The 27,628-nt window shown below is 42.9% G+C and overlaps 1 protein-coding gene across 1 annotated transcript in view; it reads right to left on the minus strand.

The window, feature by feature from the left end:
• Positions 1-26,882, minus strand: part of LOC125366822 (inter-alpha-trypsin inhibitor heavy chain H5-like) — a 60,834-nt gene extending 33,952 nt beyond the window's left edge. The window contains exons 1-5 of the mRNA XM_048367540.1: positions 26,746-26,882; positions 18,860-18,904; positions 10,581-10,744; positions 9,070-9,171; positions 5,365-5,615 (exon numbers count right to left, since the gene is read on the minus strand). Of these exons, the coding sequence (XP_048223497.1) occupies positions 5,365-5,615; positions 9,070-9,171; positions 10,581-10,744; positions 18,860-18,904; positions 26,746-26,835 (652 nt within the window). The 5' untranslated portion in view covers positions 26,836-26,882. The remainder of the gene's footprint in view (positions 1-5,364; positions 5,616-9,069; positions 9,172-10,580; positions 10,745-18,859; positions 18,905-26,745) is intronic.
• Between the last annotated feature and the right edge of the window lie 746 nt (positions 26,883-27,628).

The raw sequence follows: 27,628 nt of genomic DNA on the forward strand, positions 1-27,628 counted from the left end.
ACATAGAAACAGTCAGGTTGTATCAAAACCCCTTTGTGCAGCCATTTAAAGATAATTTTAAAAAGACAGAAGGCTTTCCCCCGGGTGATGTGATTAAAAACACTAGCCATCAAAATATCGATTTCCACCCAAATCCATTGTGTGCTTTCTCTGACTCCAGCTCCTCTGGCGATGAGCCAAAGCTGAGTATGGGAAGAGGGTGTTCCTCTGGGGTATGTAATTCTCTGAGAGCCTGCATCAATAGCCAAGACTTGTTGATGTAAAGATGAACGAGAAACATTTCAATAAGGACCTAAAGTCAATATATTCTGAAGGTCCCATGAAATAAAGGAACAATCTTGTTTAACTCAAAGGATGCTTCTGCAGGCCAAAATCTTCACACATTAGGATCTCTAGGTTCTGCTGGAAAGTCTAAAATGATGATTCTCAAACTGCTGAGCATCCCCTAGGGTGCTTTTAAAGGAGCAAATGTCTAAAACCTATAGGACAGGGCATAGATTAGTGGTATGCCAATTCAACCTCAATTAAAAATGTGTTTTCAAGCCCAAACAATACACTGAATAAAAATATCAACCTCGGGGGAGGGGGAAGGGAAAAAGGGAGGGGGGAGGGGGGATGAGGGATGAGGTAACAAACAGTACAAGAAATGTATCCAATGCCTAATGTATGAAACTGTAACCTCTCTGTAATTCAGTTTGATTATATATATATATGTATATATATATCAACCTCAGGGCTGGGAATATGACCTAGTGGTAGAGTACTTACCTCGTATACATAAAGCCCTGGGTTCTATTCCTCAGCACCACATATATAGAAAAATCCAGAAGTGGTGCTGTGGCTCAAGTGGTAGAGTGCTAGCCCTGAGCAAAAAGAAGCCAGGGACAGTGCTCAGGCCCTGAGTTCAAGCTCCAGGACTGGCCAAAAAAAAAAAAAAACCCAAATTCAACCTTAACAAATGCCTAATTGCAAAAAAAATGTTCAGCATTCATTTGTCATTTCATAAGTAACTACAAATTTTTAAAACACTCATCAATTTTTACTTTTCATATAAATTTATAGAAAGCTAAATGAATTAATTATATATAAATTATATATTTATAGAAGGGAACCATACTAAAAAATAAATTATATATAAATTGCAAATTTATAGAAGGGTACTATCCTAAAATGTGTGGCTTCTTACCTTGCACTTATTTTCAGTAACTTGTAATGCACTTGACTTTGGCAGGAGTCAGCCATCAGGATGTCTCTTTCAGTGGCTCAAGTTACTATAGGATGCAGGGTGGGTATCTTACTGATCATTTCCACTCATTTTTCAGTGCCATTTACCATCAAGGATCTCATCATAAATGAAAATTTTCTGTGCTTTCAAAAGTAGGGATTAGCTGGGTGCTGGGAGCTCATTCCTGTAATCCTAGCTACTCAGAAGGCTGAGATCTGATGATTGCAGTTGGAAAACAGCCAGGGAGGAAAGTCCATGAGACTCTTATCTCCAGTAAACTACTCAGAAAAGGCCTTGAGTGGCACTGTGGCTCAAGTGGTAGATCTCTAGCCTTGAGCCAAAGAAGCTTAGGGACAGCACATAGGCCCTGAGTTCAAACCCTAGAACCGCCAACCCCTCCCCCCCAAAAAAAAATAAAAATAGGAATTATCTACTTTATTTTATGAATCCAGAATTACAATGCTGTAGTCAGCAACTTGTATCTCATGGAATGAACTTTTACGTTAGGAAGGAGCTCATTAATGGACAGTTTAACAGGTGGTGTCCCGTTTTGACCTACCAGACAGATAAACTAAGGCAAAGGCAGATTGTATTGTTTTTAGCCTTCTTTTCATTTTTATATCTAACTAGGAATAAGTTTGGAACTTGAACTCATACCCCGAATAGTTTACAATTGTCTGTTTCATGAGAAAGTAGAAGAGAGTACAATGGCCCAGGGCACAAATTTTGGAATCAGATGGATCCACACTAACACTGCTTTCATTAGTAATTGAATGTAAGACCTTGTCCATATCATGATGTCTCTATAAACCGTGGGGTTTCCTTTGCCAGTACTAAAACTTGAACTCAGGGGCTAGGCACATCCCTTAGCTTTTTCGCTGTATCACTTGAGCCACAGCTCCATTTTTTGGTTAATTGGAGATAAGAGTCTTACAGACTTTCCTGTTCAGGCTGGCTTTGAACTGGAAACCTTTCAGCCTGCTTGTAGCTAGGATTAAGCTAGGCTTTCACCTTGCTTTTTCATAAGTAAAATGAGGGCTGAAAAGTATAATCTGCAAGGGTTAGTATAAAGACTGAATGAGAAAACACTATTCAAAGTGGTTAGTGTGGTACCTAATACATACTAATCCTTGCCCTTAGCTTATCTGACCCTCAAGATAAAAATGGGGCCATCAGACAACTTAGAGTCATCCGATTTCTTAACCGCAGCCCCAACTGACAAAGCGTGTCTGGCCGTGGGCCACACGCTCACAGTGAGAGCTCGCGTTCTCGTGCAAGCCCAGGTCTCATTTGATCTCAATCAGGGCTGCACACAGTGCTGTCCAGACAAAATCACAGCGCCCTGTGCTTCCCATCGCCGTGTGTAAGGGCTGAGCTGGTAACGCTGGAATGGAGGAGGGGTCCAAAGAGTCCCATGTACCTGGCTCTGGAAATGCTTGTGAAGTCTCCATGCTCTGGGAGGCAAAGCATCTGCTTTGGGGCAAAGAGCTAGGAAAACAATCTCCTTAAAACTAAACAGATCCCAAGAGATCAATTGTCTGGAAAAATTCCTCTGTGCTTTTAATCCCTGACTAAACAGTAACCAACTTTCCAGCCAGCAACCATAATTCTCTGTCCAAACATTACACACACACACACACACACACACACACACACACACACACACACACACACACACACACCACAACATATGCATAGCTCTGAAGATCCACAGTGGTCCTGAAAATTAGGCAAAGCATGGACATCTCAGCACCTCGGCGTGGTTGCCCTCTGAAATTCCTTTAGACACATTTGCAAGCCCTGTGTATCTTCAGACACTTGCCCACTCTATGGTATCCAGGTCTTCTTCATCTCTAAAGAAAATTTCATTCATATAGTTGCAGAGAGAAACATTTCCCCAAGTTATAACTAGAGGGTATTTCTGTGTTTGATTTTCTACTGTGAAGACATTCAGTTAGTGATGTGCTACTTAAGAAGGCATTGGAACTGAGCAATAGTGTAGCAGCTATAATCCCAGCGACTTGGGAGGCTGCAATCTGAGGAACATGGGTGGAAGCCAGTCTAAGCAGACACGTTGAAGAAATTCCTCTTATCTCCAATTAAACAGCAAAAAGACAGAAGTGGAGGTGTCGCTCAAGGGGTAGAGCATCAGTCTTGAATGACAGTTCAAGGCCCCAAGTTCAAGCCACACACACAAAGGCATTGGGTTAAATACTGCAAAAAGATGAAAGTTAATCAAACACAGACCCACCAGCAATAGCATTTATGGGATTTGAGAGAAAAAGAATAAATATAAGGTCATGATCATCATCATCATGGCAATAACAATTTTCAAGCTCTTACTCAGGGCCAAATATTTTTCATCCATGAATACCACATAATGGTCCCATGAGACCATTGTTAGCCCTGTTTCTGCAGATGTGAAAGCTGCTTTACAGGGTTACAGTTCATTTTCTATCAAGGTAATCATAACTGAGCTCAACTCTATTAGCCACATAACTACCATCTGTAGAACACAAGACCAGCGTCCTGTATCGTATGCCGTGTCTGAATGTCAGACTCCCTGTCAATAATTTTGCTTCCTTAGATAGGACAAGTGCCAAGCTCATTCTTTGAAACCAAGACCTAACCCTGGGGCCTTAGCCACCCACTGCTGGGGTCACTTAGTAATTGAAGGTGGATGACTTCATGCATGCAAAGTAATTCCTTACCTCCTAAGGTACACTTTCTTTTTTCTTTGCACAGTACTGGAGAACCATGCACAGTAGGCTAGCGCTCTTCTATTTGAGCCAAGCACCCCAGCCCACAAGTCTATTTGCTATGCTGTTTACACTTACAAATACCAGCATCCCATCTTCATTGTTCTTGCGTGACATTAAAGCCCCACATTCCTTTAATCTACTTGTCTACTCGTTGCTCCCCGCCCCTTTGAATCTCATTAACATGAACCTCTGTCCAACAAGGGGGCCTGACCCGCTCTGCACTCTCCTTGGAGCCACAGGCACTAGAATTCTATACATCCACTGGCTTGCTTATCACCCATCATGACCCAGCCCTTGATGTGACAAGTAACTGACCTTGTCATTACAGTCCTGCTAGTGTGTCTTATTAATTGATCTGACGTTCAGCCTTACTCTTACTGAAAGCAAGAAAATGACTCAAGGAAATATTGAATGCAAACGCTTAGTTAGGATTAGTAGTAATTAAATTAGATGACATAGAACTTTTCACTAGCATTTCAGTGAGTGAAATGCTATTTTAAGTATCAGGATTTGAGAAACACCTAAACTGAATGGTTCTGCCAGTAAGCTAAAATGTATCTTCCATTATCACCTACAAAACACATTTTTTATGGTCTGACTTTAGCAGGAATGTCAGATATTAAAAGGGAGATTTTTAGGGTGGGAGTGGTGCCTCAGTTGGATAGTGCTTACCTCATATGCCCTTGGCCCTGGGATAGATTCCCCGAATCACAAAATACAACACGAGATAATTAATACACAACACAACAAAAAGGCAGATAAAAAACAATCTCATCCTACACTCTGTATAGAACTATAATTATTTTATGTAACTTTATAGTCTTCTGTCAACTTTGCACTTAAAATAATGTATTTAACATTGTAGTATATGTATGATTTTGCCTTATCCTTCCCTCCCTCCCTCCTTGCCTCCTCCCTCTCTCCTTTCTTTCCTTCCTGCCTTCTCTTATCTTTCTGTTTTTCTCTCTTTGTAGTATGTTATTGGTTTGAATTCAGTGACTGATGCTTGCTAGACAGATACTCTACCACTTGAGCTTGAATTGTTTTTATTATTGTATTTTTACTAATTACTCCCATATCCTTGGATAATTAGTCCAATGAAATGGTTTTTGCTACAATAAATATTATCAAACAGGGTCATGCATGAAATTTTGCTAGATATTTTATCTCAAATCAGTTCTCCAGAGTAGCATTTGTGTGCTAAGAATCTTAAATATGGTTTTAATCTCCTAAGAGACCCAGTTCTTTAAAAAAAAAAAAAAAAGAAGCAATGTTTTTGTGTTGTGACTATGTTTCCAATTCCCACAAAATTTACAAGTCGCCATTTGTTTTGCTCATTTCTCTGAGTCACCTCAGATTTGTCTGGAAGCTGCTCACCTTCCCCCTTCCCACTGCCCTTTTGCCTGCTGTTGAGAAGAGGGAGCACCTCCAAGGATGTTAGGCCTGCTTTCTCCAGGATAGTCACATCCACGGTCAGCTGCCCCGTCAGCTGCTGGGGTCTCACACTGAGGATGTGTTCGTATTTCCCACGCCGTCTCTGCAGAAGTTCTTCATAGCTCAGGAAGAAGGCTGCTTTGTTCTTGCTGGGAATCACCAAGGAAGCTCTGAATGTGTCAGTCCCCTTCTCCCTATCAGGAAGAAAAACAGAGGCCACGGGAAGGGCTCAGCTCTCCTGGGTCTGCTCAGGACTCCTGCCATGTGTCTGTAACAGCATTCAAGGGAGAAGGGTGGTCAGGGCAGGGTGAGTCCCTTGGAAAGAGAAAAGCAAAAGTTACTTTTGGAAGAAGTGAAGCCTTGCTCTTGAAGAAGGAGACAAATGTTAGGTGACAGAAAAGAGTTTTTAACTAGGTAACCTGCTAGGAGACAGAGCTTTGGAGTCAAATTGAGAACTATACCCTCCCCTTTACAAGGAGCGCCAAGGAAATGCTGGCATTTTCCTGAAGATCTAATTCATTAGGTTCCTGAACCTTAGAAAAGTCTGGTAAATTTGTTCAGGGGAAATAAAACAAAGAACTTTCAAAGCTCATAAAAATGCAAGCCATTCTAAAAGTGTTCAGTACCTGGAGTGAGGGTTCTCAGATTCAAGATGGCAGACTGTCCACCAATAAAATGAAGAGCAAGAGAGGCAACCATTACTAAGTAAGAATTTCATAAAATTTCCAGGATATTCAGTGGAATAAGAATTCTAATGGTGATATTCATCGCAGCACAATTTGTCACAGCTAGAATTTGGAACCAACCCAGATGCCCCTCAGTAGACGAATGGATCAGGAAAATGTGGTACATAAACACAAAGGAATTTTATGCCTCTATCAGAAAGAATGACATTGCCCCATTCGTAAGGCAATGGAAGGACTTGGAAAAAATTATACTAAGTGAAGTGAGCCAGACCCAAAGAAATATGGACTCTATGGTTTCCCTCATAGGAAATAATTAGCACAGGTTTAGGCTAGTCACAGCAGAGGATCACAAGAGTCCAATAGCCCTTATGAACACATAAGATGATGCTAAGTGAAATGAACTCCGTGTTATGGAAACGACTGTCATATCACTGTTGTAATTACTTTCAACATGCGATGTGAAACCGTAGCTTCTAGTATTGATGATCCTCTTGTATGCCCTTCCTGTGGTTGTACCTTCACTATCTCTGTATCTTATCTGAGTATATTGGAAACCGTGTATACAGGTATTAGAACTAGGTAACTGTAAGGGAATACCAAAATCGAGAGACACAGGGTAAAAAAGACAAACAATTACAAAAGCAATACTTGCAAAACTGTTTAGTGTAAATCAACTGAACAACTCATGGTGGGAAAGGGATAGGGGGAGGGGGAGGGGGAATGAGGGAGGAGGTAACAAACAGTACAAGAAATGTATTCAGTGCCTAAAGTATGAAACTGTAACCGCTCTGTATATCAGTTTGACAATTAAAAAAAAAAAGAATTCTAATGGTGGTTACCAGAGACTGGGGAGAATAAAGGGGAGAGAAGGGGAGTTTAGTCCACAACATTATACTTAGATAAGAGGAACAACTTCTGTTGTTCTGTGGCTCAGTAAATTGAATACAATTAGCAGTGGTGAGCTAGATATGGTGGCTCATGCCTGTAAATCCTAGTTACTGAGGAAGCTGAGATTGGAGTCATTGTGGTTCAAGACTACTGTGGGAAATAAAGCTCACAAAAGGCCCAACTCAGCAGAAAAAAGGTGTATGGTTGTGTACATACACCATTCCAATTATTCAGGAAATGTAAACGAGGATCACAGCCAAGATCAGCCCAGCTAAAAGAGGATAGATGTAACAAATCTGCAATCAATAACTGTATTTCATGCATCTGGAGACAATGCCCTTTAATAGACTATTTTAATAGCTCTGATATCAGAATGTCTGTTGATCTGAGAAGTCTTTCCATTGTTGCTGGCTGGTCATCAGGGGTAACATGCACATCACTGTTGACAGAAACATTTTGTCCTCATTTCAAATGAATTATGTAGCTTGCTATATGTTAATAATGACAAAATTAAATTCTATGTCATAAGAGAAAGGCAGCTTAAAAACTCCAAGAGCTTGCATGTTAGACTCCAACTAACCTAAACTGCAGCATGATTCTGAACAACTCTGATAGAGACAAGTTGGAACCCAGCTATAGTTCAACAAATTGAGGCGTTAATAACTTGCTGCACCCAGGGAGACGGCATTCCAGAGGCGCTTCAGGCATCGCTCCAAACAAAGGAAAAGACAGGGTATTACGGGATTGGGGGAAGGGAGGAGTGTAGGTAGAAGTTCAATAAAGCAGTGTTTAGACAGCATGGCTGGGTATTGTGTGTAATATCAGCTTAGACTGAGAAGACTCAAGGCAAAGAAAAGAAAGAGATGTTGTGTCCTCACTACAGGATTTCCACCAATAAAGATTCTCACTGTCCGTGACTGTAGAGAGCTAGCAGTCTCAAAGCCATATTCATTCATTCATTCATTCACTCATCTATTAATTTTGCTAGTATGAAAGCTTGAATTTCAGGCCTCTCCCTCTTGCCTATCTTTTTAGGACTCACACTCAAACATGGCCTTTTCAGTCAAGTCTAGCCCTGCATCACTCGAGCCACACCTCTACTTGTGACTTTTTGCTGATTACTCTTGACATTTCTCTGCTTACTCAACTTCAAACCAAGATTCTTAGATGTCACCTTTCTAAGTAGCTAGGATCACAGCTGCGAGCTACTGGGAGCCCAGTTATACCCTTTTATAAGTGAACGAAGTTGAGTTTACAAGTTCCCACTTTATCTGGATACTAAAATCACTTTTCTGCACAGGGAATGGAGGTCTTCACCTTCAACCGTCTCAGGGAGAAATCCAATCTTAGTGTACTTGATAGCTGGAGTACTAATATGGTCATTAAAAAGCCAGTTCCATTTATGGGTTTTTCAATGTATAGATTCAATGTATAGACAACATAAAGAATTCAGGACAGAATTTAAATGGCTAATAAATCTGATCATGTGAAAGTAAATGATTGCATAAGGAAAGACAGGCAATATAATTAAATAAAAGAGCCAGAGCAAAGTATAAGTAATAGTACTATTTAAGATAGTAACCATGGTCTCAAATGTTAAAGACTTTATTTAGAAGTATAATAGCATACAATTTTAATAGTGCTATACAAACTTAGAATCAAAGTTAAAGGATTGTATAACTGTGCTATATTTTTTCACAACAGATTATCATTGGATAATCTCATTTTTCTTAAGATACAGAAAAATCATGAAAAATGCCATGGTGAAATCCATTATTCTGTACAATTAATATGTACTAAACAGATTTTTTTGTTAAAAAGGGAAATCAAGAAAAATCAATACCATCATTATTTCATTAGGGAAGTATCTACCAGGAAAACTCTAAAAACAAATATTAGTAGAAACGTCTGGAAATAGCTGAAGAACAAGTATAATAAATTCTTTTTATTATAAATGCATACTTAAGATATTAAAAGTCAGATATATTTATTAGTTTGGTTTAAAAGGGGGAAGAGACAACATGTGACATTTGTTTAAATGGATTTCTTAATTCCTTATCTAAGCAGTACTTACTCATTATTGTCTGTGGTTGTATTCCTTTTTTCTTTTATTCTATCTCTATTTTTCTTTTCTTTCTCTGTAATTTCACCTTGATACACGTTATCTCCAACAAGCCTAAATCACAAGAGACAGCTGTGTTACCACAGTTGCCGTTCCAAGACAAATTAAATCATGGAGGGCAGAACCATGACAACCCCAGAAAATATTCTTATTTGACTTTTGGATATGCAGATAGAGTGCATTCAGGGTGCCAGCCCTGAATCGTTCATTTCATTCAAGGGCAATTTTCAACAGGTCCAAAGGTAAGATCCAACCCAAGGTCTCTGATTCTCCAGAAGAAAAATCTCAAGTCCTGTTCAAATTCCCATGAAGGTTCACCAACTGAACTTCATCCATAGGAACAATTCAACCCAGGAAGTGGAGCTGTGTATCGAGTGGTAGAGCGCTAACCTGGAGCAGAAAGAAGCTTGGGCACATCACCCAGACCCTTGAGTTTAAGCCCCAGGACCGCACGCACGTGCATGCATGCACGCGCGCATGCACGCGCGCACACACACACACACACACACACACACGAATTAAACCCAAGCACCTACCCTGTTTTTAGTATCTTTACTTCTTGGATCAGAAAAAGGGGTCGTATATTCCATCTTATATATTACATGTTTCATACTGTCTCCTTCAGATCTCAGTTATAGCCCCCTTGAAACTACCTCTGGGGTTTCTCTGCCTAAGCAAATCCCTCTTCCAGATGTTGTGGTAAATACCTATAATCCTTAGAAGAAGGATTGTGAGTTCAAAGCCAGCCTGGGATGCATTGCAAAATCCCTATCTCAAAAAACAAAAAGCAAAAAAAGACCCCTTCCCAGTCTTCATGCTGTGACATTTGCAGCTATCTAAAACAATCTTATTCGTTAATTTGTTATTTGTTGACTGCTTCTTTTCACTGGAGTTCCTGGAGAAGACATCTGCTGGAGAAATATTGTCTTTTTCCTAGATATATCAATGCCTCAAAGAATGCTTGCCCAGGAAGGAAGGAAAGAAAGAAAGAAGACAGGAAGGAGGAAGAAGAGTGATAGAAAGGAGGGTAGAAGGGAGGAAAGAGGGAGAGAGAAGAAAGGTAATAAGGAGGAAGGGAAGGAAAGGAAGAGGAAAGGATGGAAGGAGGGTAGCAAGGAAGCAAGTGAATGAAGGAGGAAGGAAGGGAGGGAAGGAAAGAGGAGTAAAAGGATGGAAGGAGGGAAGGAAGGTAGGAATAAAGGAAGGAAGGAAAGTAGGAAGAAGGGAGTGAAGGAATGTAGGAGGAAAGAAGCAAGCAAGAGAGGGAGGGAAGGAGAAGGAGAGGCGGGAAGAAGGAAAGGAAGGGAAGAAGGAAGGGAGGGAGGAACCACACTTCTGGTGTATATACTGTTTAGCATAATCAAAAAAATTCCCACAATTAAAGGCTGTAGACCTCAGGGTGGCTCGGGCTCGACCCTGACCATCCCAGAGAAAGCTGCATCTCTCAGCCGCAGGCCACATACATGGTGAAGTTGGTGATGAACGCTGCAGCTGGAATCTGCATCTGGAACTCAATATCTTGGTCCTCAGAAGCTCTGTTCAGCATCCTACAGGAAACTGTAGTAAAAGCATAACGGGAAATGATGGTGGACTTCACTGAGAATTCTGTCATCAAAGGCTTGGTTTTCTGTTGGAATTAGAACAGACAGTAATTTCAGAGACGCATGAAAGCATGATCCAAGCTTTTTGAAGTGTGTATGGTCTTGTCTCCATATGGGAAATCTGACTGCAAGCCTTTGGCATAACTCCTTTCTTGGTCTTGTTCCTATTTCGCTATTTTTAAGCTCCTTCATTTGTTTAAAAAAAAAAACTTGAACACAAACCAATTCATGACATAGAAACACAGTTCTCTGCCCAGCTACTCAAGTGGCTGAGATAGGAAGATTGCAGTTCAAAGCCATTCCAGGCAAAGTTAGTACAAGCGAACTAACACGCAAAGGGACCTAGGAAGACTTCATGAAAGTTTCCAAGTTAACAGAAAAGTCACATTGTTTAAAGAACTCAGTTAATTATTGATCTCTGAATGGATCATAACATTAGAACATGCCTAAAGATATTCCAGATGTTCTCAATTGTTGACATTCATTTCAGTGTCCTCTTACAGAACCTCTATGCAATGGCCTTCTCATCTTGATATAGTCATGTTATTATGAAAGGGAGGAAAGAAACTCGTCATAAATTCCCAGATATTATTTGGGGAATTAGTACTCCCCTTCCCACCAAAAGAAAATAGCCTAAATCTGTACTAATCAAATTTGCCCATAAAGCTTTCTCATAAGGGCGGTAGCTGATGGTGCTCTTTTAATTCAGTAAAGGAAGTGGCGCTGTGACTCAGGTAGGTAGAGCACTAGTTTTGAGCACAAAGAGGCTCCATGATAGAGCCCAGACCCTGAGTTCAAGCCCCACAGCTACCAACAACAACAACAACAATGTTCTTGAATATTTAAGCTGGGTGCCAATCACACCTGTAATCCTAGCTACTCAGGAGGGGGAGATCTGAGGATCGCAGTTCCAGGCCAGTCCTGGCAGAAAAGTCTCCTGTGAGGGCTGGGAATATGGCCTAGTGGTAAAAGTGCTTGTCTCGTATACATGAAGCCCTGGGTTTGATTCCTCAGTACCACATATATAGAAAAAGCCAGAGGTGGCGCTGTGGCTCAAGTGGCAGAGTTCTAGCCTTGAGCAAAAGGAGGCCAGGGACAGTGCTCAGGCCCTGAGTTCAAACCCCATTACTGGCAAAAAAAAAAAAAAAAAAGTCTCCTGTGAGACTCTTACTTCAACTAAACAATTCAAAAAAGCCAGAAGTGATATTATAGCCCAAGTAGTAGAGGACTATCCTTGAGCACAAAGAGGCTCAGAGACAGTCCCCAGGCCTTGAGTTCAAGCTCCAGGATCAGAAAGAAAAGAGTTCAGTAAAACTTTTTACTGTCATTTCCAGTCTTCCACAGTGCTATATCTGGCGGCACAAAAGCAAAAGAAGGAAGGAGAAATCTATTAAGAAAGCTACCATAAGCCGTGATTCACTTGACTCTAGAAATGAACTATTGTGCCTCCCTTCCAAATTCGTACACTGAGGCCCTCATCCTTACTGTACATGGTGCTTGAGACAAGGCCTTGAGGGGGAGGCTCTCTTGACAGGATTAGTGGCCTTGTCAAAGGAGCCAGGCACTGGAGAGCTTGTTCCCACTTCTCTTTCCTTCCACATACACACACCGCGCATGCTCATACACAGCAAGGAGGTGACCATTGCAAGCCCACATGACCAAATGCAACCTCCACAACTCCGAGGCAATATGGTTCTGTCTTCAAAGGGACCCAATCTGTGGTATTCTGTTAGGTGAGCCCAAGCAGAGGAAAACAAGTCAGTAAAGTCTTGGAACATACCCATAAAGTACACACCCCATTCTTATTTTACAGATGGCAGCAAGTCAGGCTTAATGAGGGAGCAGATTGGTTCATGTCGGCAAGTAACAGAAGTGGGTCTTACCCCAGAACCCATGTTTGTGAGGCTACCAGACAGCTGTGTGGACAGGCCGTGTTCACCTTTGTGAACTCAGATTCCAGCCTGACCTCACGCACACAGCAGGCCCTCAATAAACGCTGAATGAAGCTGGCTCACTCAGATACGATTAGCCAAAAGCTGGTAACTCCACCCCTTCTGCATTAGTAATCTATTTATTGATAGCTCTTATGCTCATTTTATTTTATTGTATTTTATATTTTGATTGGTCATGGGGCTTGAACTTGAGGCCTCGGAACTGTCCCTGAGCTCTTTTGCTCAAGGCTAGCGCTCTACCACTTTGAGCCATGGCATCACTTCCAGCTTTCTAGTGGCTAATTGGAGATAAGAGTCTCTGGACTTTTCTTCCTGGACTGGTTTTGAACCATGATCCTCAGACCTCAGCTTCCTGAGTAGCAAGGATTCTAGGCGTGAGCCACTAGCATCTGGCCGTATGCTCATTTTAAAAGTGCACACAACATCAGGATCTGTCAAAGACATCTGTCAGGATCATGTCAAGACACTTCTCTGATGACATCCAGTGGTATCATAAAACTGATTCCAAAGGGTTCGCACAAAGAGTTATTCCATTTAAACCAGTAGTTACTCAAAACCATTGAGTCAAATTATGCTTAGCAGATCAAACACAGAAAGTTCAAAAGGCATTTTGAAAGATGTGTTAGAGAAGCAGATATAAACATCCAGGACAACTGAGAACACGCTTGAAGCCTGCGAGAGCGCAGGCAGCAGGGAGCAGAGCCAAGTACAAGAGCAAAACAGCGCACTGGCAAGCTCTCCCTGACAGAGTGACAGGATTATTCATTGTCGGGGACGGTGTGCGTGTGGCAGAATTCCCATTACTGACTCCAGAAAGCTGAAGACCTCTTGGAAAGAGCTGAGGGAAAATGTTAGGGGTGTGTGTGTATGTGTGTGTGTGTGTGTGTGTGTGTGTGTGTGTGTGTGTGTGTGTGTGTGTCTTTCTTAGAAAGTTGAAAGAGGTCAATGTATAGAGTTCAATTAAGTGATGATGAGGTTTAAAATGAGCATATCTGAAAGATTTTGGACTAGAAGAGGAAAAGAATTTCAAGTATGGACTAAAGACAATTGGTTTCAAAATAGTGCTTCCAAAAGTATGGTCCCCAGACAGCAGCACCGGGAATTTGTTAGAAAAGCAGACTCCCTGACTCTATCACAGTGCCACATAATCGGAAACTTGTATTTTAATAAGTCCGAGTGAGTCTGATACGTGTTCAATTTTGAGAACCACTGGGCTTTGATTTTTTTGGGTTTTGTTCTTTTGTGTGTGTTGCTACTGGGGCTTGAAATCTGGGCCTAGGTGGTATCCCTTAGCTTTTTCACTCTACCACTTAAGCCACAGCTCCCCTTCTGGCTTTTTGATGGTTAACTAGATATAAAATGTCACGGACTTTTCTGCCTGGGCTGACTTTGAGCTGCGATCCTTAGATCTCAGCCTCCTGAGTAGGATGAGTCTATAAACCTTGACCCCCCCCCAAAAAAAAACCCTAAAATAGTGACAGGGAGCACAGATACTAGCTCAATGGAAGCAGTTGAGTATCCAAGTACCCCTCCCTCCCTCCCTCCCTCCCTCCCTCCCTTCCTTCCTTGTGCTTTCTGATCCTGGGGCTTGAACTCCTGGGTGCTGTCCCTGAGCTTCTTTTGCTCAAGGCTAGTGCTCTACCACTTGAGCCACAGCACCACTTTCAGCTTTATTGTTGTTGTTTTTTTAGTGGTTTATTGGAAATAAGAGTCTTCAAACTGGGATCCACAGATCTCAGCCTCCTTTGGTAGCTGTGCTTACACACTGATAGTTGTTAGATAAGTAATAAAATACAGCACTCCAAAAGCAAGTTATGTATAACTTGGTCTTTGTTACTGATTCAAAAGTTTCTTGTGAAGCTCAATTGTCATGGGACACAAAACTGAATCTGTTCTGTGCTACAGTCACATTCTGACATTTTCTACAACTTATCACTTTACTCTTTTACATAAAGTAAAGCACTCACAGGGTAGGAGGCCTGAGGTCCTGTTAAGTTTACATTTCAGTTAAACAAACAGAAATTTATAGCTCTAGCTGTATAAAAATTTTAAAAACTATCTCTTGCAGCAGCTAGTTCTTGCCTGGTATTATTTTTAAAATAATTAAAATTTTTCTTCTTGTGGTACACTAGGACTGTTTTTGAAATATTGATTTGTTTGTATTTATGAGACAAGGGATAATTTTGTTGGATTTATAATGTGAAAATTAGAAGACATTTGACATAATGTATTAAGCATATTACAGGATTTTTCCAGTCCTTAAGACTATAGATGTACTAGAATTTTCCATAATACTGCATCACAAATATGAAGCATGGTTTATGAGACCAAGGGACAAGCCAAAAAGAGTTTCATAAAGCTATTTTAGTTTATTGCTTTGCCCAGGCACCATTTTCCCAAGAGTCCTTGCCATTCCTTCCACACCACAGCCTCACCCTCTGCTACAGATCCTGGGGCCTAGAATCCACCAGAATCAACTATGTACAAGCTTTAACAACTCCGGTTTCTAGTCCCTTACCGCTGCACCGTCTATATAACAAACACACAGAGAACAGCAACCAGGACTGCTTTCCTTAATCTGTGCAACTTAGAACACATTGATGGAACTGAATGGAACTTCCTGAATCTTGAACAATTAAAAAGAAAGAAACAAGAGAAGGTAGCCGTGCTTGGTTGGTTTACACCTATAATCCTAGCCAACCCAGGAGGCTGAGATCTGAGGATAATGGTTCAGTCAACTGAAACAGACAAATCTAAAACTCTTACGTACAATTAATTAACAAAAAGTTGGAAGTAGCACTCAAGGGGTAGAATGCCAGCCTTGAGCAGAAAGCAAGAATATGACCCCCCCAGTTCAAGCCATGGTACCAGTAAGAGATGTTTAAATGGATGCAGAAAAAAAAATGTTCCCAGAACACCAAAGACAGGGAGCATGCTGGAGCCATAAACAGTGAGTGGAATAGTGAAATTAGAACGGAGGGCACAGGGTAAGAGGCAAAGTAGCTGGCAGATGAAAGCAAATGACATTGGAAAGTAAATAAATAAATAAACAAAACCCAGAACTTTGAGTGGCACAAGTTCATGAAAATTTTTCATAAAATAGAAAATAAAATAGCTGCCTTCATTTCCCCCCCCTCAGCACGGTTCTTAAAAATCCAACCCAATTTCCACAACTACATTTAAGTAACCATTTTGCTTAGGATGCCAACTGGAAAGTGGGAGGCAAATAAAAACCTTCCTGTGACATAATGAAATCTCTTCATTATTTTTCTCCCACAAAGACTAAAACAGATGGAAAAGTAGCGTAGGGCAGGGAGTGTCTTAATTAGCAGCCAGAGGGACCAAAGGTTTTTGCGTGACTCATGTGAGTCATTTAAAGCTCAAGTCACCAAGAGGATGTCCTGAATCACCCTCAGTTGCCATCTGGAAAAGTAACCGAAGAATGTGTGGGACAGAAGTTGCCAGTTCCCCAGCCCCAGGGCTTCTTCCTAGAAAATTAGCCTTTGGTTGTTTTATTGTAGTCTAAGCATCCTGTAATATCGGATAGAAGAAATAACATGAGATGTTCTCTGCTGACTTAGAAACCATCTAAGGCCCCTTCTTGCTTTATAGAAGACTGGCGCGTGTAGTGATTGGCTGACTCTGGATGCAAAGATGTTGGCTAAACCTCCAGGTTTGGCCCCTGCTCCTTGATGGAGCACACAGGATGTGAGTGCATGAGGCAGAGGCCAGGAGCGCTTCCCTGAATATTGGGTTCAGCTCTCTTCATGCTGGAGACTTGCCTATGTGAAGTAGTATGGCCCACTCAGCAATGGTTCCTTATGTGTAGACAGAAAAGGAAAGATAAATGCAGCTCTCTTTTTCTGAAATAGAACACATCTCTTCTATACATCTCTTGAAAAGGATATACCATGATGGGGAGAGTTGGGGATGGGGAGACACAGGCACACTTAGAGTCTCAGTGAGGGAAGGGGAGCGGAAGTGGTGGCATTAGTTCCCCTCCCCCATCGCAGATGCGCTGGTGGGAAGCTCACCCCTAAGTAGCAGACAACTGGCAGATCACTGCCCTGCTGGCACGCCTTTGACACTCAAGCCAAACAACCCAAGGCCCACACTCTGAACCCTTCCTCTGTCCATCTCAGCACAGCAAGCTTATGGCTACCCCTCATCACCCAGGGCAGGATATACCAGACAACCAGGGACATCCCGCACAGCCAAAATGACTCCCACCCCCCCACTCCTCACTGTGCTCTACATACCCACTCTGAATCACCCACTTTTTCACAAAATCCAGGGTACAGATCTCAGAATGTGTCCTATTGGAGGAGCCCCCAAGACAGGGCCCCTGCTGTCAGGAGAAGCGACAGCAGTGAGCTGTTGGAGGGAAAGAAGGTCAGAATCTGGAAGGCACCATGGAGACAGACACAAAGACATCCTGCCTTTCAGGATGCCAATATCTGTGTGGGAGGAGGGAGACAGGGAGCTTAGTAGAAGGCCTATCTAATCAAATCAAGCAAATCCTGTGGTCCTGGCAGTGGGAGTGGGGTGGGGGTCCAGCTGTTGCCGTCCCCAAACTAGCATGAGGTGGCTAAAGTGGAGAACATAAGGAGACATGTAGAGGGACAGACCAAGACTGTCGTGCACATGGGAGCAGATCCACCCCCTTGCAGGTGCTCAGAATTTATCTCATGGGAAATCCTTGAAGACATTTGCAAGAGAGCCGGGAACCAGGTCAACTGTTGAGGAGATCATTCTGCTGCTAATTGCATGGGTAAAGTTTGCATTTGAATTTATAATGCCCATGCAAAACAATGCCTGAGAAAAATCTAAGCAATGATATAAACTGTCTACGTCAGAGGGTCAAGACAATCTTTGGAAACAAGAGCAAAACCTCAAAGCCTATTAAAAAATGATAAACATATTTATTACTTAGGAAATTAGAATCTTATGTGACCTCTGGGCTGTAGCTCAGTGGTAGAGTGCTTGCCTAACATAGCTAAGGTCCTGGGTTCAATCCCTAGCACAGCAAGACAAACTAATGAACTCTCAGCTCTAGGGATGGAACTGGGGACTTCACATATGCTGAGCAAGAGCTCCATCACTGGGCTACCCCAAAGAAACCTTTTCACATGGCAATATACTATCGGCAGTTCATAGACAAATAAGACATTTGTAGAGGAAATCTTCCAATTTAGAAGATAGAGGAGATAGGATAACTGACAAGTAGCAAGATAAAAAACACAACACACGGATGAGTAAAAGACCTGAAAAAGGCAAGTCACAGATAACTGCTTTTAGTAGCTAGCAAATCTATTTTCAAAGGTCCAAATATGAGTGTCCCTGGGGAAATGTAAGCAGAAGAAACAACACGATGTCACTTTGTATCTAAGAGAGGAGTTCTGTGGATTGCTAGCAGAACTGCTGAACACACTTTTCGCTGATAGAAATGGAATTAATGTGGATAGTACTAAGAGGAGTAATAGCATTCCAAAAGTAATCTTAGAACACCAAAATTTAAAAAAAAAGAATATGCACTTTGAATCAGTAATTCTGATTAAGCTCCAGGTTCAGAGTGTGGATTCAGGCTGCGCGTGGTGGTACACACCTATAATCCAGTTCGCTGGGAGGCAGAGGGAGGAAGATCACAAAGACCCTATCTCAAAAGTAGGCTTGTTAGGGTGGCATGCTCATGGTCCCAGCTCTTCAGGAGAAGGAGGCAGGAAGATTTCACTCTGAGGCTGGCTGTAGCAAAAAAAAACAAAAAAAAAACCCAAAGCACAAGACCCTATCTGAAAAATAAACTAAAGGCGAAAGGACAGGAGGTGTGGCCCATGTGGCGCAAGACCCTGAGTTAGTGGTAGATCTGCCAACCCCATGGTTTGTCCATAGAGTCCTAAGGAAAGAACCAGGCCTCTTTCAAAGCACAAAGGAAACGAAAGAGAATACACTGTGCCGCTTCATGCTAAAATTCTTCTACTTTATAATTCTTCAACTTCGTAAGTTTAGGGGGGAGGGGAGCTATGTGCAAAGCAGGCAGGTTCAGGAAACAGACACAGAAGTTAGACCTAGGGCATAGTTCAGGTAGTAGAGTTACTGCATAGGTCTTGAATTCAAATCTCTGTGCTGCCTGAAAAGAAAGCAGCCTGCCTAAAGGACTTGACTTTTGAAATAAACCAAGACCATACATACCAGCCTTTGTAATAGTCGGAGCTGCCTGGGCGCCCGGAGCCCAATCTAGGAAAGAAAAGAAGAGACATGAAACAGAATTGTGGGGCATTCTTCGAATGAGTTCTGAGGGGGGGGTAGAAATCCATCCTGAAAAGCAGTGTTGGCTTTTGAAAAATCTGAGCATTAGTTTCCCGGCTAGAATGGGAATCCGTCCCTCCCACTTTCCCTCTTCACTCACGAGGTCACACTCCTTGCTCACTTGTAACAGGTACAGAGGGAATGACGCAGAGATCATTGGACTAGGAGGATTGCTTCATTTAACTGGGACCTGACAGCTCCTTCCCCATGTGACCATGGTAGTGAGTCAGAACACTCCACCTTATGAAAAAGGGCTCCTTGTTCAACTCAAAACTCCAGGAAACTCAGAAAGCAAAACTAAACTTACCTCGAGCTTCCTTCCTTTCTTTTTCTTTTTTTGTATTCCCTGAATACACAGGGAGGGACATGAAAAGGTAGCAGTGTCATCTTTTTTTTTAAATTTATTTATTCTTTGTTGTTGCAAGGCTTTGAACTCAGGGCCTGGGTGCTGGCTGTCCCTGAGCTTATTTGTGCTCAAAAGTTAGCTCTCTACACTTGAGCCCCAGTGCCGCTTGTGGTTTTTGAGTGGTTAATTGGAGATAAAGAGTCTCACAGGGACTTTCCTGCCTGGGCTGGCTTCAAACCCCAATCCTCAGATCTCAGCCTCCTGAGTAGTTAAGATTACAGGTGTGAGCCACCAGCACCTGGCTCATGAAAGAAAGAAAGAGAGAGAGGGAGGGAGGGAGGGAGGGAGGGAGGGAGGGAGGGAGGGAGAGAGAGAGGTAGGGAGGAAAGGGGGAGGGAAGGAAGGAAGAATTACAGTAACAATCAACCAACCCCTCTGACTGATTTTAAATTTTCAGCTACTGCAAATTTCTCATGTTAAGTCTGTTGGACTAAAAGGAATGTAAATGGTTACTGGGATAAGTAATCAATTTTCCTTTCTGGAAACTGAGCAGTGGGGATCCAGAACTTGGAAAATATCCACAGACCATGCATATTTTAAATAAATTATCAGGCATAATTTACACACAGAAAGAAAGCATTCATTTTGTGTATAAGTAAATGCTTTTTGCTACATTCACAGAGTTGTGCCACCACCACCACCACCAATTATAGCCTGTTTTCCATTATCCTAAAAATTAATCCTCTACTTTTTAGCCTTTGCCTCTCTATCTCCCTTGTGCGCAGCCCTGGGCCACACTAACATTTGAATGGTTTTCCCATTCTGGCCCTTTCATATAAATAGAATCACACAGCACACAGGCTTTCTCGTTTGGCATTCTGTACTTAGTACAATGTTTTCAGAGTTCATCAATACTGTTGCAATCAGTGCTTTTATTCCTTTTCATGTCTCAACAATATTCTATTGTATGAATATATTTATTTGCTCATCATCTGATGGGTATTTAAGTTATTTCTACTTTGGGGCTTCTATGGATAATTTAGAACTTAAATTAACATTGGATAATCATTCAGGCAATTCTTTGTGTTCCAGATAATATTTTTATTTTCCTAGGAGGAAAATTTCTAAGTCATATAGTAAATTCAACTTTTTAAGAAACTGCCAAACTGTTTTCCAAAGTGATTGTAGTGTTTTATATTCTCATCTGTGTACATGTATTTTAATTTAAAAATTCAGTGGGTGGAAGGGTATCATAAAAATGGAAAACAAATCAGTAGGGATAAATGAATATGCAGGAAATATTTTTGTAACTTTCATAGTTGGGAATAGTCTAAAATCTCTTAAATCGATTTGGTTAAGTATACCATACTTAATTGCAGAGCATCTATTGAAAATAATAATGTGGATCTATATTTACTGGCAATAAATGCCCATATTACTAGACTTTAATACTGTTCATCAAGTATTATTAACACCTGTAAGTAGGTGGGGTCATGGGACCATGGACAACAAAGTATGAATTTAAGTAATACCTGTCACTTCTGGGCCAAGTATTAAATTACAGACACTTGATCCTTTAGACCCCCCCCCCCAATTCATCTGATGCAGTAATTAGCAATGCAGGAGAAGGTAATAGGCCCATCAAGCCCAAGTTCACTAGTGACCACACCAGCATATTTGCTCGACTGTCAATCCAAGGTAGACAAGTTGTATAAGCAAGAGATGTATGCCTGTTATTTAAGACACTGAGATTGTGGAGTTGTTACCAAGCACAATCTAACTTATCCTGTTACAGTCAACACACATTTTTAACTATTAACTCACACAACAAATCATAGCATTTAATGTGATCTGGTTTTGGTAAACATGAATGTTTTCATAGGTGGCACATGCACCAAAATGCTTTTGGATGGCTAAATTGCTTTTTCTTTGTGTTTTTCTGTATTCCTTCCATTTTTGGCAAATTGTTATACAGAAGGAAAACAATAAAGATAGTTCTGTTTTGAAACTCAGAAACAGTTTTAACACTGCGTGTGTGCATGTGATTGTAAAGTAATGCTAGAAGCCATTATGCCGCCTCCTATTCTACAGAGTATCTAGAGAGAAATAGTACAGGACTTAAGCCAACTACATCTTGACTCCAATGGGAACCAAACAGTTCTTAAGAGGATGTCAGTTTATGAGGTCTAAAATGAGGTGTGGTGAATGAGGGACACTAGAAAGGACATAATCAGAGTCCTAGACAGTTTTGCATGCTTAGGCCAGGGACTACTTAAAATAACCACAATGCAAAGGAATGCCCAATCCCTCTTGGGTATTAAGTCCACTGCTTGATCTAAAGTATCTTCTTTGAAGTTTCCTTCTTTTGTACAAAGGGCTTTTTGAGAAAATAAGCAAGCTTTAAAAAGAACAAGACAAGCTCATTTTTGAGATGACTATCTGCCGTCTCTGGGGATCAAGATGGATACATTCAGTTCAAGTTCAAAATCCCATAGACCCAGAACAGATTCCCAGTACAGATTCCAGTGAGGACTGGAAGTGGAAATGACACCAATGTCATCGTCACTGTTTGAAGATAGGATGGGGTGGGAATTAAATAACTTCCAGCTTCATGGCAAGAACTATTGGAAATAGTAACCTTCAAGTTCCCATCAACCTGTGCCCTCAAATGATAGACTTTAGAGATGGCTTGTTGAGCACTTTTGGCTCACACCTGCAATCCTAGCTCCTGAAGATGCTGAGATCAGAAGGATAATGGTTGGAAGCACACACATGGAACTGACTAAAGCTATCCGTGCCTACAAAGACAAGCATAATCCCCAGCGGGCTCTCATGCTTCTGAGAGATGTCAGGACTCAGCAACTGAAGAGTTATTATCCTAACAATCTGCTACGGAACCAGAACAGAAACCAATGCTAGATGCTGCAAAGTCAAATGAGAAGCCATTTGTCCTGGGTCCAGGACAAATTGACAACTGTGTATATCACTTAGGCAAAGTGGTTCTTCCTTCAGGTTCATGTTGCTGCAAGTCTTTCACTTGCCATGTCACTAGCCTCAGAAATGAAAGAAGAAACCCCAAGCTTGAGCTACTGTTCCAAACAATTTCCAGGTAGGTTTTAAAAAAAAAAAAAAAGAAAAGATAAGATAAGAAAAAGCAACTGGCCTCTGGCAAATCACCCTGCTTCCTTTCTTCACCAATTAAAAAAAAATCTAGGGCTTGGCACTGGTGGCTCCAGCCTGTAACCCTAGCTACTCAGGGAGCTGAGATCTGAGGATTTGCAGTCTGACGGCAGCTGGGGCAGCAAAGTCAATGAGACTCTCATCTCCAATGAACCACCAGAAAACTGGGAGTGAAACTGTGACTGAAATGGTCGAGTGCTAGCCATGAGCACAGAAGCTTGGCGACAGCACCCAGACCCAGAGTTGAAACCCCAGTGTTACAGGTCCCACCCACCCTTATCCCACCCCTAAAAAAAGCTGAGGTGCTCCCCGCATAGCTCCATCTTTCTAAATCGATCTTGGTGTCACCTGCATGCAAAGGTATTGCTGCCATCTCAGCTGCAATTCCGACCATACAGCATGGAAGAGCTCCTTACATGGGAGCAGTCAAGTCTTTGGGAAAGTGCTAAGAGGACCATGAAGTCACACACAATTCATCGCCCAGTGCTCAGGAATCCCCCACCCTTCCTTCCCACCCCTAAGAAATGACATATGGCTGGTTTGGGGGTGAGCACATATCTGGAATTTCTCCCACAATGTCATCCTTCCCCTTCCCTTCCCTTCCTCTGCAATTCCATCTGTAAAGTCGGAGCCTCGCACATAAGGGAGGCATTATTGGGAGGTCCGCAGCTTGCAAACTCTTGAATGGCTTTACTTTTTAGAGAGTTTGAAAAAAGAATTGCATCATCCCCTGTTTCGTTCTCCAATGCAATCTAAGGTTGCAAGAGAATTCACCAAAAAATCTTAAAAATTCAGAAAATGTCTAATGACAAGGAATTAGATATATGTCACCATGGTAACTCTCTGAATGATGACCAGCATGTATTGAACACTCTCTATGGGTCACAAATTAAAATCACATGTAAAAGGAAAGTAACTCATCCATAGGAATGTGGCCTGCTATCTGGAGGATTTATTGAGAGTAGCAGGCTCGGCATTCAGCATTCCTGGGCTCCAATCCACACTTGGCACAAACTCTGTCCCTTCGCTGGGTGGCCCTCCTGCTGCTCCTTTGCAAAGCAGATACACTGACAGCAGTGGTACCAGGAGGTTTAACTAGGCTGCATTTGAAAACCAAACACAACCAATGGTGCCCAGTGCTTACTGTAACAATGTCTTGCCTGAATTAACTCAATCCTCACAAAAAAACTCAAACCAGCATATGGTGTGTGTGGGGGGGGGTATTCTTTTTTATTTAATTTATAATTGTTATTTTGTAGTGCTGGAAATCAAATGTAGAGCCTTGTGTATGCTAGGCAAGTACAATATAATATTATATCGAACATTACTACTCTCCCCAAACCTAGCTCTATCTCATGTCGATCAAGTAGGAGCTGTCTCCAAGCTCAAGCTTGCAGAGAACAAAAGTGAGACACAGAGAGGCTGAGTTACTTGCCCAAATATGTACAGCTGGGAAGTGATGAGGTCCAGATTCAAACTCACACAGTATGCTCCATTTGAAGTGCTTTTAGTCATTATACATTATTGCTTGTTCCTTTTTCCAAGGATTCAAGCAAACTTCCTGAGATTCTGTGAGCACTGAACTGGTAAATCTATTATTATTTTGTAAATTTGAAATTAGTTTGGTAATAGTGAGGATACAGCCTGATTCTTATTTAAATAAACCATACACATGCAAGTTAATGAGCATGTTAACATTCAGATTTTCATCAAATGTATCTATTCTGTTACATAATTTTGGTGACCATACTTATTGAGAACAGAGCACTGGTAACATTCCTGGGTTTTGTTCGATACTGTCTTTTCTGTTTTGTTTGTGTTTTTGTTCTTGGTTTTTGGTTTTGGTTTTGGTGGCACTAAAGGCTGAATTCAGGACCACTTTCTAGGCATGCTCTACTATAGACACCCTGCCCCTAGCCCTTCTTACTTCAGAAACTTGAGGGCTAGGGTCTGACATAGGCCTGGCCGGTTTGCACTTTGATCTTTCTTTTCTTATTTTGTTGGTTGAGCTCAAGGCTGAAGCTCTACCACTTTGATCCACACTTCCACTTCCAGTTTTTGAGTGGATAATTGGAGATAAGAGTCTCTCAAGGACTTTTCTGCCCGGGCTGGCTTTGAACCATTATCCTCAGATGTCAGCCTCCTGAGTAGGATTGCAGGCATGAGTCACCAGTCCCTGACACACCTTGATCTTTCAATTTATGTGTTTGGCATAGCTAGGTGACAGGTGCACCCCACCACACCCATCTATTGGTTGAGATGAGGGATCTTGCCAATAGCTTTGGGGCTGGCCTCAAACTGTCATTTTCCTTATCTCCACCTCCTGAGTAACTGGGATTACAGATGTGAACTATTGTGCCCAGCCCCAGGTCCTCCTTTAAGATTAAAATATGCTTATTTTTCACACTTCTAAATCATTTTAATTAAGTAACCCTGTCATTCATGTCATTGTCATTTAGAGATAGAGGTTCAGTCGAGTTTCAACAAGTACAGATCAGGATTTTAACCCAGAAAGTCTAGTTTTAGGACCTGTCCCTTGAATGTATTCATTTTCCTCTTAGTTCTGGGGATTAAATGCATGGACACGTGCAGTGCAGATACACCAGGCCTGCCTATCTCTTAAACCCTGCATCACAGAAAAACCACTAATTTTAAAAATAGAATAAGTATAAAAGAAAGAACTACAAATTCTCATATAATGTTATACCTTTGAGGGGATTTTTTTCTAATTTAGTAATTTTCAACACAAATATTATTATCCTAATGAAAGACAGCATGTAATCACCAAAATGGGTCAAAGCTCCATTTCTCCCAGAAGGGAGGTTTGACTAGTACTAAGCTTCCTTAGATTGTGGACACCAGTGCCTCAGCAAGTCCCTCTAGTGCATAAACAGATGCTTTGTTTCATTCCACAACATTCTCCTCCTTCCACCCCCTAAAAATGTCTCAAGATCTTTAACCTGAATTCTTCTCCTGGGAGAAGAATTTCTTTCTGCCTCACAAGCCAGCCAGCAATTTCAGACATTAGGAGCCAAGCCTGCTTTAAGCACAGTCCTTAATATTAACTCATCCAAGCCCCCCAACGGTACTATTTCCTCACATTTTTTTAAGAAGACAAAAGTGAATCACTGAGGAAATCGTGGGGCTGGACACAGGTCAGAATCCAAACCAGACTAATTATGTACTAAATCGTCTATTTATTGAGTCCCTATACTCTATATCGTGTGTGTATTGCTTTTGTTTGTTTGTTTGTTTCCGTACTGGAGCTTGAAGTCAGGCGCCTGAGCTACTTTGCTCAAGGCTTCTACTCTACCACTTGAGCCACAGCTCCGCTTTCAGCTTCTTGGTGGGTGATGGGAGATGAGAGTCTCATGGACTTTTCTGCCTGGGCTGGCTTCCAACCTTGATCCTTAGATCTCAGCTTCCTGATGAGCCAGGATCACAGGTGTGAGTCTCCAGTTCCTGGCTTGTCTTGTTTCCTACAAGCTAGCTGCATCCTTATAAGTTCTGTCAAACAGAATTGCATTCCTCCCTGTACCAGAGAGGAAAGAAAGGCCCTGCAGAGATTAGAGGGCTGGCCCACCCACACAGCTGGAAGGGGCAGGCGGGAGCGAGCCTGCCTCTGGACCCTAAGTCTGCCCTTTTTCCCCACACCACAAAGCCTGTCGCGATTCCTCCCCCCCCCCCCCACACACACACACTGATTATTTCTTGTGACAACCCCTGGAGAGAACTGCCGCCTCTCCAAGCCACTGATCAAGACTTTCTTGGGCCCTCCCAGCCGTCCTCAGGCAGATCTGATCTGCAAGGCGAGGAGCAGCAGCAGAAGGGGAGATGAGTTCTACCTGCCCAGGCAGTCCGCGGCCCTGTGACAGCCCCTGGCCCGAGGTCGTGGAGTGCCAGCCCTCTGCGGGGCCGCCCGGGACCCTGGGCCCGTGAGAGAAGCCGGGAGTGGGGTCTGGCCACCTCCACTCTGCTGACTTACTGCACTGGATCGACTTTGGCAAGCGCCAAGTGGAAGGTCCTGGCCTCTCGCTTGTCGGGCAGAAATGCTTTTTCGGGGGATTCTGGAGAAGGATGGGCAGATGTCGCCCGGGCGCGATCCCGCGGGGCCCCGCAGGTCTCCAGCGGGGAAGAGAGAAGGACCGAGAGGCGGGCGAGGCCCGCGGCCTCGCGTGCGCCCCGGGGGGCCGGAATAGCGGCCGCACCCCGGCCCCTGGGTCCCCGCAGCTCACCCACTTACTCGCTCCGACGGGTCACCCCAGCTCTGCGCCGCCTCCTGCGATCCCGCGAAGAGGGGCAGCGCCAGGCACAGTCCCAGGAGCCCGAGCATGGCGGGGCCGGACCACCGCGAGCGCCCGGGGACAGGGCGGGACGCGCGACGGGAGAGCTCGCGGGGATCTGGAGACTGTGGGACAGGACGCGCGCGGGCCCCGCCCCCGGACACAGCCCGGCCCCGCCCACTACCCTCGCCGCCAAGCCACCCATCCTCTGGCCCACGCTCTCCAGGCTTGCAGCCCTCAAGCCCTGGCCTCCAGGCCCCGCCTCCTCGCGCCAGCCACACCCCCAGGCCACCCCAAGTCCCTAGTGGGAGGCCCAGACTGGACCCCAAGGCCCTAAGGCCGAAGAACTGCTCCAACCTGATCTCTGCTGCTGCAAGTTCTGTGGCTCCCATCCCCGCCTTCTCCTTCCCCCCTGCCAGCCCACCCCTCTCCCCACCACCCTTTCTCTCTTTCCCTCCTGATCCCCTGGCCTCTCTGCAGAAATGCATTAAGTCCCTTTGCCTGAAGGTGCAGGAGAGCCGTCCGGGCTTCCTCTCTGCGCCTGCAAGGATACTTCTTAGAGGTCAAGGATGCTAACTGGTCCTCTCGTGCCCAGGAGCTTGTGTCCCAGCGTGGAGGTGGGGGCAGAAGTGACATTGTGGGGTAGTTACGCCACACTTGGGGTTCTTAACCATGAAAACGAATGTCATGTTTGTAAACTTGGTAATATCTCCATCCTTCCACAGGAAGACTACTGGGATCTTCCAACCATCCACACCTGCCTGGCCTTTTACAGTTTGGGGGTCATCTCTGTATCCAGTAGACAGGTCCTATTGTTGGGGCTATTTACCTCATTTTTTCAAG

This window comes from Perognathus longimembris, chromosome 18 (assembly GCF_023159225.1).
Source record: "Perognathus longimembris pacificus isolate PPM17 chromosome 18, ASM2315922v1, whole genome shotgun sequence".
Classification (NCBI taxonomy): domain Eukaryota; kingdom Metazoa; phylum Chordata; class Mammalia; order Rodentia; family Heteromyidae; genus Perognathus; species Perognathus longimembris.